Below are 13,275 nucleotides of genomic sequence, written 5' to 3'. Positions count from 1 at the left end.
AGGAATCTGTCTTCACGCTGCGGATGTGCAGCTGCTCTTAAATATGAAACAAAACATGCATTCATAGTAACTAAGTACTATCTGGGTCGCTCAGGAAAGGGCAGGTGCTTAGTCATATTAAGGAACTATAATATGGACAAAAACTACTGGATGCTGTGTTTGTCTATTTACAATATATTCATATGCAGAGTTTTTCGTCTAAATGCACATTCACAAATCTAATTTACCTAAAAGCTTTGGCTATTTTACCTAATTGCAGGGCAGTGGCAAGATCACATATTTTCATTTCAAAAGGTCAAAATAAGATTGCACCCACAACACATTTAAACATGTTGTTCACCACAGAGCCAAGAGTTCAATAACGAATCCACACTGTTATGTTGTATTATGCAAAATAATGTGTTTTTAAAAAAACCAGGGGGTTGAAACGTTGTATCTAATCAAGGTACTGTTTCTGCCTGCCCCTGCTTGCATCCCCCACACGGCACGATTTTCAACCAGAGAACTTCAAATCTCACCCACCCTTAGAAAAGCTGCATGAAGCCCTGGAGTCAAACAGATTTCACTAAAGCAGATAGACAGAGAATTAGATCCTCAGATGTGGAAGAGACTTTATGTTTGCATGCAAGTTAGTTGCATTTTGTGTGTGCATTTCTAAAGAAGCACATATAAAAGAAAGGATTCAGAGATGTAACAGCTTACAGTATGAACCCTGGTAAATGTAATATTGACACCTATTATCTAAACACACAGCCTGGTAATTGCTAATTATTCTGTCTATTCCTGTAAACAGAAGATGTCACTGCTTGATGTTTAAAGCTATAAATTGTCAACTTTGATTTCAATAAGAGCAGCCAGCTGGATCTTCCAATGCTACTGGTGTAAATCCACAGAAACCTTGAGAAGGTGCACCTTTCTGTTATTCTCGGTTTACACTGTATTCTGTGCAGAATGGAAGGCTGGCTGACACTCAAGGCTCACAGATGGGAATCGCTCAAGGGTGGGAGAGAAGAGGTTTGAAGGGGTGGAGACAATGTTTCAGTGCACTCAGTGTGGGAGACTTGTCAGGATTGCATCAGAGTATCTAAATTAATAATCACCCTTCCTGAAAAGCTGTCTGTTCAGTTTCTTGCACATAGTAGGTATTTTACAATTTTCATAATGAAAGAATGGGCCAAAATCTTTGTCAATTTGACTGTTCTCAAAGCTGTAGTCTGTTCTCAAAGAAAATAATCTAATTTATAATTTAGGTTATTTTGGAGTGTTTAAAGTATAATCTGGGAGCATAGAAATACATCTCTGGTTTAATCCATACTAGACCTTAGAAGCCTTGAAGGTTCACAAAGATGCCACAGCAGGATATCAAATCTTTGTATGTCAAATTCTACCTTTCATTTCCACAAACCCCTATTTAACTGTCAGTACATGCATTAATCTTACTCTTGATCTTCTGTGTTGTTTATTTAGAATAAAAAAAAAAAATAAATGGGGGGGGGGGGGGGGGGGGGGGGGGGGGGGGGGGGGGGGGGGGGGGGGGGGGGGGGGGGGGGGGGGGGGGGGGGGGGGATTAACCATTTTCATAAGTGGAAAACAGAAATAAGCTAATTAAATTTTCTACCAGCTACATTGTATCTCTCTTTTTTTTTTTTTGCCAGCAAGCTATAAACTGAAGTTCGACATATTTTCTGATGCCCTACAGATGAGCAATGCTGAGATATGACAGCTGACAAAGAACTTGAAAACAACGTGACAGATTTATTTTTTAGGCCAATGAAACATAAAACTAGCTAAGATATAACTGAGAAAAGTTATACCTAGCTGGTGGATCATTTTAAGGCATTAACTCACTTGGTTAACCACTAGTACTGTCTGCCATGCAGCTGCCAACCAATTAGCATGGCATACTATTGCAGACAACGAACAACAATGAGCCAGAATCTGACCACTGCCACATGAGATCACAGTAACTAGATGAACTGATCATAAAGAATGCCAGCCCAATCTAACATTTTTTTCACATTAATTACACAGTAAAAACAAACAGCTGTGTAATTAACAATATGTGGGGGGGAAAAACTTTTAACACAGTGCATTCTGTCACTGTTCGGGTGTTTCCTGAATACATTTATTTTCTGTTTTAGTTGTTAGTCAATCACTATCCATAATTCCTACAGCAAAAAAGCTTCCAAGATAAGTCAAGTTATCTGAAAGACTGTAGGTACGAATTTCAAATAGATAAGGCAGGTTAAGAACGGGAGGTCGAAATTTCAAATATCACATTGACAAAACCATGTATTTACAGTAAACTGCTACATATCGTTGCATCTACAATGTCTATAGAGTGAGAAAGCTAGAAAATCAAAGACAAGACATTGTTATAATTTGGAACCTCATACCCTTTTATGCTAATTGTAGCTATAGTGCTCCCTCGCAGGTATCGACACACACAATATGAGCGTTATAACCAAAGTTTCTCGCTATAAAACGGGGGAGGGGGGGGGGGGGGGGGGGGGGGGGGGGTGCCGTGAGACATATAGCACCATGTAATCACGCTTGGATGTAATCAACGCTTTCTAATTATAAGTGTAAAAAGTTGCCAGGTTGTTCACAATCAAAGAAAAATTACAGGTATGTCACTTACTCTTTAATAATATGCTCTTTAATTGCTCTACTTGCTCTTTCATTTTTTTAGGTGGGAGCCATCTGATCTGATGTTTTCAATAGCATTTAGCTGCAAAGAATCACAGTGCAGCCCTCCTAAATACTACAGTGAAATAGACTATTCTTGTGGGAGTCTCCCTAACAACTCAGGATTGCTACAGCATTCTGTAGATTTGTTTTCTCAGCACACGCTCACACTATACTTAATGGAACAGCTGAAGCAGCATTAGGCAGTACATGTAACCAGAGGCTTAGCTAGCATTATAAAGAGAAATGAAGACACTTGAAGTGGAGTGTTATCTACACAGCATGTGGGAAGCATTTACCACTATCCCTAGTTTTGACCTCATCTTCTTCACTTAATTGACTACAGGATAAGCTAGTTCGCCGTTAAATACAGTTAAGTTGGATCAGGGGTCAAATGGGTCTAAAAGTGGGACATTATCTAGTCTGTGCATGTGGAGTGGAGTGCATTACAGTAATCCACCTCATGGCGGTTCTGGAAAACATACATGCATGGGAGGCAATAAGGGTTGGTCCATGTCTGTTCAATTTGCTGAATACGGTGATATTTCCTACTGTCAGGCACTTGATAATTTTGAGAACTGATGGAGTAAAGGGGGCACTTATAGATGAGACTTGAAGGAGGACAGAGTCACGCATGGTACGTGTTGCGATCAAAAAATACATTTAAAACTATTTTCAAAATGTGAGACAAAATACATCTGGTAAACCATTAACATTTTAAATTTTTTTCAAATGATCTAGACAGGTTACACTTTACGTTACGTCTAATTACACTGCAATTGCAATGTAATAACACAGTCATTACAATACGGTTAAGTAGTTACACTGCATTGGCAGTTTAATTACAAACGCTTCTTTTTGATGACACTATTTACACATGAGGGTGTGTATTCACAATGTAATAACCATCATCACACATGCATTTATACTGTACTTAAATAGTTAGAGATACTGAATGTATAGTTTTAACCATCACTGTATGATCAGGTGAAACCAACAGGCATATACAGTAAATTGATTTTGTCTTTTTCTCTACTTTGCAAGTTTCAGAGCTGTCAGAGCCTTCCTGGGAATTACATTGAGCAGTGTGCTGGCTTTTAAAGTAAATGCAATTTAAATCATACAAGCAATCGTATTGCCTGGAGCAGGTTTCAAGGTTTAAGTTATTCTTGGAAGGGGTGAGGAAACTAGATTCTCCTTGATCTGTTATGCAAACTATTAACAGTTGGTAACTGCTCAGCTAGAGTTATGTAATTGAAAGAGTATAATACACACTCTTTCACAAATCCAGGAGTGTCTATGTATTCTTTATAATGTCTCCAGTATACCCTGATTGTAATATTGTATATAGTATACTATGTTGTTTTTGCAAGGGTAGTACACAAGAGCTGCATGTTATACAAGACATGTAAATCCAGACTATTTACACATGTGTGTTACACACAGCGGCATACAGCATAGGCAAATGCATGAGCTAAGATAATGCTAGGCATTTTATGGGTTAACTGGAATAATTGTTCTTATTTCTCACTTATTCAAATTAACAATTTGAATAAGTGAGAAATAAAAAGCTCAAAAGCTCTAAGATACATCCTGTAATACTGCATGTAATTAATAGGCACAACAGGAATTTTCCAGAGCAGCTGTCCTGTACATTTCAGTACTAAATATGAATAAAGAAGATACTTACAAATGAAACTTTTCATCCCATACTGGATTAAGATTACCAAAGATGGTTTTTGTCCTTCTTTTAGTTTTTCCAACTTGCACTGTTACATAGGGATCGCTGGAGCCTGTCTTATCCTTGGCTTGTAAACCCTGAGCACAAAGCACTACAGAGAGAGGAGCACGCAGAGGGATTCAATACAACAGATGCACCAAAATGCATTGAACACTGCCAAGAGTTACTGAGAAACCATGTGCACAAATAATATATATTTTATCCATTTCTCTTGAATTATTTAGTACCATTTTTTAAAAATAACACATTTAAGAGCAAATTACATTTTTAACACTGATCTGCTTTGGTAGCATTCAGAATTAATTTACTGTACTCAGTATCTCTGAATTTAAACGGCTAAACTGCTTCAAGGTTAAACTGCTTCTATAGAGAGTGTTAACCTAACAATAGTGCTTCTCTCTCTGGTACAGTAGTGGAGGTGCAGTGGACTTTTTCATTTTCCTAAGCCATCTTAATCATGGAGCTGTCACCTAACACATTAAATGTAAACTTTTTCCCCCTGTATTTCTACTGACAGAAATACATTAAAGTAGACTATGTTGACTTTTATAACCTTTACCAATACTTAAACTGTGGCATCATTTTTCAGATCAATGCAATAGACCCAAGGGTCTAGCAAAAAGGAAATTAAAAAAAAAAAAGTTTGTGGAAAAAGTTATAACTACAGAAGCCACTAAGTCAAGACAGATGAAGGTACTGTAGGTTGCTACAGCATTTCTGCCTTGCTGGGCTCGGTTGCCATGGAGACCATGCCTTGCTTACTGCTGAGCAGTGCACCTGGTTAACAACATGATTGAAAATGTTCGGACCACCATCAGCACCAGACAGAAGGGAGATTACTTGTGGTGACAAGAAAATAAACAGAGAAAGTATATTGATTTATTTTTATAGAAAAATGCAGACCAAATTCCCATAACTGGTGTTTATTATTAAATTCTTTTTGACCTTGTGTGTATATAATCGTTCTTGAAACGAGTGCATTACAGCATTTTCAGTTATTGGTGAATAATGGACATACCTGTAATGGTTATTTTGGCTGACCACTTGGATGTGCCTTCCAATACGATCTGTTTTGCTGATTTCAAGTGCTGTAAAAAGTCGTCCTTTGATATTAGAAACATTTCCTGAATCATCTCAAAAACCTCTGGTCTGTTCCTCTCTCTAATTTTCATTCTCTCCTTCATTGCCATAATGATGTTTTGTGTTTTGTCTTCTGCTCCATGCTTGGAACTTTTTTCAGCAGCCCCTGTATAGAAGATATTAACAGGACTGATACAACACTGCACTTTATCAAGTTCCTGTTCATTATACAGTTATTGCTTCAAGCTCAAAACCTTTGAGACTCCCATTTTCCCCACAATGCCATTTGACATTATAAGGCTGAACATTTCTAATGCGAATGGCACAGTCTCCAAACTGTAGTGTTATATTACTGGAGCACTGTACTGACACACTATACTGTATTTAGTATTTAGGGCAAGGATGCTTGGGTATGTACTGTGTTCAGCAGGTGCTATTAGGATCAAAAGTTCTGATTCTACTGCAATTCAAAGCATGCATCTATATATTTTTCAAACCATAGACTTAATCCTTCACACTGAAATGCTGTTCACAGGAAGGTCAACATGTGAAAACAGAAATCGAATTATTAAATTGCGTTTTTAAGGCTAGTTTATGTGGCTTGCCAGACCTGTATCACCTGTGATTATGCTAAAAAAAATTGCGACCCACTGCTAAATTAAATACTAACAAAAGCACAAACCAACATGCTGTGAACGTTTATAGAAATATGGAAGTCAAAAGATAAAAGACAATGGAAATGGCATTCTAACCTTTACTTAACAGACCATACTTCAACTTTCAAGAATTTGTACTTTGTCATAATGCAAACTATCTGACCACAGCTCTTAGGCGACTTGTTAAATGTTCAAAAAGAACAAAGAATAAATTAAATGTCTGCTTACCATATATCTCGCGCAACACATTGAAGCATTCAAAATAATTTGATTTAATTGCATAATAATTCAAATCCAAGTTAGCAAAGCCCTCAGTGGACAGTTGTCCATATAAAAACATGAAGATATTTTGTCTCAATTTGCACTGGGCACCATTGCAGACAGTCTTCTCACAGGTCTAATTTATATTTTAAAGAACTGGCATATGCATACATCACACATCTAAATTGTTTGCAAGAAAAATACAAATGATGCAACACATGTAATACAGTTCTTAGTGATGTATTACCTAATACTGTAAAGGTGGCTTCATAACACATGGTGTCTCACAAGACACGCCATTATAATTATTTTTACAGTACGTTACTTTGTTAGCAAGCCTGTAGGTACCAAGTTGATCACTGTTTTTATCACTACATAGATCAGGGCAGTGCAGATGGGGACTAACTTTTGTTTGTTTTCACTGCCTGTTTCCCAGTTGGCATTTTACACATACTAAAAATACATACTCTGTAAACAGTCAGCATTTAGCAGGTCTTGGCACTTTTCATGGCACTTTACTCCACATTCTGTGCAACGCATGCCTTGCCTGGCTATGCCCCACAGAAGCCCTTCACATTCATAGCAGTAAGTGGGAGTTGTAGCTGTCCAAACTTCAAAGTTGTGAGGTGTGGTTGATGAAATTGGATATATTAAGGCTTGCAATGTTTTCTTGAAGACGTGCATTTTCTGAAAGAATAAATGGAGCATGATGTTAGCTCTGGATGCTATTTCACACACATGAAAGATCTGTAGCTGTCGGTCCCTCAAGGAAATAACAACCTTGAATGGGATACAGAATTCAGACCCTGCAAGTTAAATGAAAAGTGACAATGCAATTTCATTGCACCTATTAAATACACCAAGCATGTTTATCCCGGCCCAGTAAAAGACAACCAGGTCGGTTTTCTGCACCAGAGCAAAATCTGCATCATTTTTACTGATGTTAACATGGGTTATTAGACATGGCGGACAATCTACTGATTAAAAGCTATTTCCTTATAGACGGGAGATTCATTGACAAATCAGCAGCAATGTTCAAATAATTCAGTCTTCAGTTAACTTTAAATGCAATGGCCACTCATATTAAACAGATTTAGCTATTTTAATAATGTAAAATAATGATTTTTCCCAAATGGTTTCTATTTAGGGATTTCACAGAAAAAGAACAACATTCTCTCAATAGACAATTATGAAATATTTTCTAACTCTATAAATTAAATTACAGTATACTGTGGATACGGGCAGTACACAATGAAATCAGCAGGACAGATTTTAAGATGCCCCCAATCAGAAGAGATTATGAAAGTCTCATGAGAAGAGCAAATACATAAAAACTATCAGAAAGACAACTTAAATATTCAGAATGTTAGCAAATACAATACATGGATAAATAAAAAATGTGCATAAAAATGCATTTTTATAATGACATTTTCATAAACAGATGACATGTTTTACACAGCTCTGAAAATTCAGCAAACACAACAACTGACAATCAGTGTCAATTGTTTTAATAGTAACCATATGAAATGCTTTGTAATGCTTTTGTAAACGTCAGTACATTTAACATGGTTTGACAGCTCTAAGGCCTGTTTATTTTTTGTTTTACATCTTTACTAATTTGTGTCAGATGTTACACAAGCACAGCACTTGTCATAAAGATTCAATCAGTCCATACTGAATAGAAAGATGGGGATTCAAGAGAAATGTCAGAGAAAGGTGAACTACATTTGCCACAGGGACCAACACCTATCCCTTAAGGGAACCACCCTCTAAAGGTAGGGCACAAGAAGTGGTCAACACTGAACTCTTCTGTATGCAGTATAGGTGATAATTAGCCAGACTGGTTGATGGATTGATTGATTGATTGATTGGTTGATTGATTTAAATAAGCTTGAGCTATACCACATACCGCCGCCTTCATTTACATCTTGCCAGGTGAAATTTATTGTAGAAGTGTCTAAATACATTATCAATTAAAACACTATTAAAACAACATGGCAATAGAGTAAGGAAAATATTCTAAAAACAGCCTATGACCTACTTATCCTCCAACAACAAAGACATTCCCTATCAAAGGCTTCTTCAGCATGAAGCAGGTTTATATAGTCTTGTGCCGGAGATTACACTGGCCCACATAAGGCTTAATGTGGATATGTCACTCTAACTAGTAACATGTTTAACATATTGCTAATCTCTCTTGAACATTGTGAATAGGAATTCCTTACAGGGATGCCGTGTTGTGGGTTTAATTCAGTGGATAATACATTGACACCTGGTCAGCCTAAAACAACTTGAAGTTAATTGCTGGGCCTTTTGCGGTTCTTCAGAGTGCTATTGCCACCCATAATGGACACAAGACGTGTGTGTGTTCATGCTTATTTCAATTTCTAGGATTGTTGTTAGTTTAAAGTTTAAACTTAAATGTTAAACTGGTTTACTATTCAGTATATAGTCATTCCAAATGAGCATTACTGTTGTATTTTAAATTCAGTGCCCTTGTTATCCAAGGTTATCCAAGTGGTTATCAACAGCAACAGCTACTGAGATTATATAAATGTGTGTATCATGTTTTTCAAACATTTACCAGGGCTGTAAAAATATTAAACATAGTAGGGAGGGTCTTACTATTTTTAGAGATTTAAAGTCTTGACTAGGTCAATTAAAACACACTGTTGTACTCTCAAATTATGTCAAGTTATTTCCTCATGTAAAACTAAGATTGTGGTTTGTGTAATACCAGGTACAATCTGATTGTATACACACATCTGCACACAGCCAGAGCAATAAAACCATTGCCTCACAATTGTAAAACGAAGCACTCTAACAGTCACATACTGAAAGCAACAGCAGTTAACAATAAACAGCCATGCATTTTAATATAGCATACAGTTTTGGCAAACAAACATTTTCCCCCAGGTTGAAAGCATTTAACTGTTACAATTCAAACATAACCTCTTATTCTTTATTAATTTTTTTGCTGAATTTGTCTCTTTCTTTTCTAAATGTTTTTTCTGACTAACACACAGGATTCAAACTAATGAAATGTGAACATTTCTGGAGGAGAAGTGTACTGAAAGCAACACCCCCTCTTCATTGATTGTCTAAAGTTTCAGCAACCTTCAAATCGTAATTATCCATTTATGCATGTCATCCAGTTCTAATTTAGTTTTCAGGATGTGCACTCTCAAGGCCATCTGACTTAATTAAACTGAGATCAAGAATACCCAAAAACATCTTTCAAAATATGTAAAATACATATTGATTGTGTGCAGTGCAACACCACTGCTACATGTATATATACTCACATTTTTAGTAGGCTGTGTTAAAATCAGTCTACAGTAATGGCACTGCATTTTTCATAACAACCTCAATTATGCATTTATGCATGGCGCATCACATTAGTCACACTGCTATGTCAATGAAGACTCTACAGTATGGTAGTTGACTGGAGTGATTTTAAGTTTGATTCACAGTTGATGCTGTGACGTTCCAGGGGGCATCTACCGTCTGATAAAAGCCTAGAAGCTGATTGGCTGATAACACGGTTTTCTAATCCCTATTAACTCTAATCCTTATGATTTGTGAGTGATTTAATGTTGGGTGCTATATAACTTTAAACCACTTACCAGGTCTTCATTGTTCAAAGTTGTCCTGGTAACCAGGGCAAAAGATATACCAGCCTTTCGAGCAGTCAGAGTCTGATTAAAAAATAAACACAAAGAAAGTTTTAATAAAATGAAAAATAGAGACGATGAATACAATGGGCCTCAAATGGCTTAAAGACATTGTTCAAGTGATCATCTAAAAGCAGTCATTATAGATCAGTAGCCCTTCTACAGGTGTTCTTTATTACATGTATACATAAATTTGGATATTACTGTACTTAGAAGCCTGACACAACGAACACGTAATCTCACAGGGTAAAGCACGTTTATTCTCTAGAAATGCTGCTATAGAACAAAGGTGGGTTTTGTGTTCATGTAAAAGCAGATCTGGCAAGATCATGTCTGAAGGTTATAAAAATGCCCATTCCCATGACCTTTGATCTATTTTTTTCTCCATGTGGGGGATGACCAGGACAAAAAAACCTTAGTACCAATTCAAGCTTGTTTCAAGTTCTTTCTTACAACAAAACAATAATAACGGCAACACCCTTGGTCCACTTGAGTTGGTTGTTATTATTGAACATTTAATAAACGTGAGTAGCAAATACAGCATGCATTTTTTAAAATTGTAACCTATATCTGATTTTAATCAGTAAACTTTTCATACAAAAGTTAATCTTTTTTTTTTGTACCAGTATTTTATTATTATTTTTTTTTAATTAACATACTAAGTACTATGCAGTTTTCAGTATTTGGGGGCAAATGCAGAGGACTGGAATTCAGTTATTTAAAAGCCATTGCCAGGCTTACATCAATCCCTTTTTCCATTAGCATTATCACATTGTGCAATCCTTGTTACTGAAACCTATCTGAATGCCTTCACTGTGCAAAGCTTTGAGCATGTACAGTATAGAAACATATGACAATTATACTACAGCTACCCTCACTACATTGCCTAGGGGCTGAATTGTGAATATGAGCCCTCCAGTCCGTGTAAGCCAGTTTCAGGCCAATTTGATAAAACCTCCGGAAAGCAGCGGGCTAAAAAGGTTATTCCACACTTGCTGTGCATTTCAATTGCTTTTTCATAAGTAGTTTATGGACAACGCTGGAGCCAAGTTCACATTTCAATAGGGGGAAAAAGACTTCCAAAATGTCATTACAATTTCAAATTAAGGAATGCCACCTGCCGGAAATGTCATGGGTTACTTTCACCGAAAAAATCTAATATTCAGAGCCACAAAAAAAATAATGTCAGTAGTGTAGGGATCTGTGGCTGCCATATGGCAGATTGAATTAAATACACCCCATACAGTGAAGTAAATGGTCAGCAGATTGAATTTTTGTTTCAAAATGTTATTGTCAAAATGACACTTATAACTTTAATGTGAGAAAAAAAAACTTCATTTTTATTAAGGAAGAGGCAATGCCAGCTTTTTTAAAACATCAGGTGTTTGTTTGGGGTCTTTGTGTTAAACCAAACTATGTGATTAAGAGGGACTTTGAAGATGAAACAAAATATTATTTACAGTGGTTTTATTGTTTGTTCCTTACATGCAACAGCAGTCAGGGGTAATGCAAATTATACGAACAGTGTAGAGAGATCTGGTGGAGTTAATTATTATTATTTTTTTTTTTACTGATCTCATTTTGCAATCTAGTTTGTATTCATTCAGGTCATATTCTTCCAAACTGCACAGAGCTGTGAAGCAGATGCAGAGCTTGACCTCGCAATTCCATTCTTTAATTGAGGTTTAAACTTTATCTTCCAAATGACTGTACTTGTTATACAACAAGAATACTCATTAAAGGTGCATTCAGCGGTGTGATTATTTGATGATGGTTCGTATTGTATCCTGTATATAAACAACACAGAAAGAGAGACACATGATACTTACCAGAGCCTGAATCATCCAGTGGCCGTATGAAAAGAAAATACACATTTACAGAATTAGTTTCACTAAGCAAGCCACTTTTCAGAAAAAGATGAGTACACACTTAGCATATAAATTAGCAGTGTACAACACTGTTAGAAATGACTTAGCATATATAAAGCTTGTCTATAGTGAGTGCATTGGCGCTTCTGATGTCATGCAAGAAGTAACAAATAATGCTCATCTTTGTCAAGAAAAAAGCACAGTGGAGTCTACGGCATTATTATTTATCCATCTGTGAAACAGTCGAGTAATAATTGTGTAGGCATGCATATCAAATGTCAAACCATGCTTTAAGTTTTTTCTGCCATGTGAAGAATTTAAAATATGTCTGCTGTCTCTACTGTAGACAGTTATTAAACATCCATTCTATAAGTCTACAAGCTATTTCTTGTGGGCCAAGCAGCACGATGCTAACAGACATTTCTCTTGTAATATGTAATCTCTCCGTCCAGCTGGAGCAGAAATACTGGTACTGAAAGAACTTATTTTATAAGTATAACAATTGGTTTCACACAATAATAATGCAGGCAGAGACAGCTGAGAATATTGGATTTGTCTTTGCTGTTCTGCTTTATCTTACAATCAGATCTGGATGAGGACCCATAAGAAGCAGCACATTATTCTGTAAAGAATGTTGGTGGGGAGGGAGTGAACTCTAGATGGACAAGATTACTTCTGGATATTTATTTATTGAACATGCATTGAAAATATTGAAATTGCAACAGACATTACAGCCTCAGTCTGAAGTCAAGTGTCATACGGGTTCAAAGTTTAAAACCATGTCTTGGTAAATATTCAGCTCTATTAATGGGCTCATGTCAGTATTATCAACACCCCACCCACCCACAGAGACAATTTGCATTGCCTTGCTCACTGTGCGGTTGTAATGACACCACCAAATCATAAAGTGCCATTGAAGAATTAAATCTGAAAAGTAAGGACATCCAAATCCAACCCTTAGGTTTAATGACTTCATCTGGGATGTAAAAGGCTTTCGCTTTCATATGGTTTGTACGCCTGGACACTGTTACTTGAGATTCCTTAGATATATTTTTGGGCTGAGTTGTCAACATTTCAAACCTGGACCTCCCGCTTAAAAAAAAAAGACTATTTAGCAGATAAAAAAAAAGAAAGCTTTAGCAGTAGGTTGAAAGGTGACAACTCACTGAAAAATATCACCCATAACTGTTATGGGGCTCTATAAATGCATAATAGAAATATATATATACGCAATAACAAAACAAAATACTTACCAAGAAATGATTGTTTTAATTTCATGAGAAACATGGACAAATACAACATCAACT

General features: G+C 36.5%; 1 protein-coding gene across 2 annotated transcripts in view; it reads right to left on the bottom strand.

The window, feature by feature from the left end:
* The window catches only part of LOC121299143 (protein unc-13 homolog C-like), a 152,488-nt gene that overhangs the window by 62,026 nt on the left and 77,187 nt on the right, over positions 1-13,275 (bottom strand). For both annotated transcript variants that reach the window (XM_041226712.1, XM_041226713.1), the window contains 5 exons: positions 11,930-11,935; positions 10,053-10,124; positions 6,894-7,113; positions 5,448-5,675; positions 4,379-4,520 (listed from right to left, as the gene is read on the bottom strand). In XM_041226712.1, the coding sequence (XP_041082646.1) occupies positions 4,379-4,520; positions 5,448-5,675; positions 6,894-7,113; positions 10,053-10,124; positions 11,930-11,935 (668 nt within the window). The remainder of the gene's footprint in view (positions 1-4,378; positions 4,521-5,447; positions 5,676-6,893; positions 7,114-10,052; positions 10,125-11,929; positions 11,936-13,275) is intronic.

Source organism: Polyodon spathula, chromosome 24, assembly GCF_017654505.1.
Source record: "Polyodon spathula isolate WHYD16114869_AA chromosome 24, ASM1765450v1, whole genome shotgun sequence".
NCBI classification, from domain to species: domain Eukaryota; kingdom Metazoa; phylum Chordata; class Actinopteri; order Acipenseriformes; family Polyodontidae; genus Polyodon; species Polyodon spathula.
This window is presented reverse-complemented; position numbering and strand designations above follow the sequence as displayed.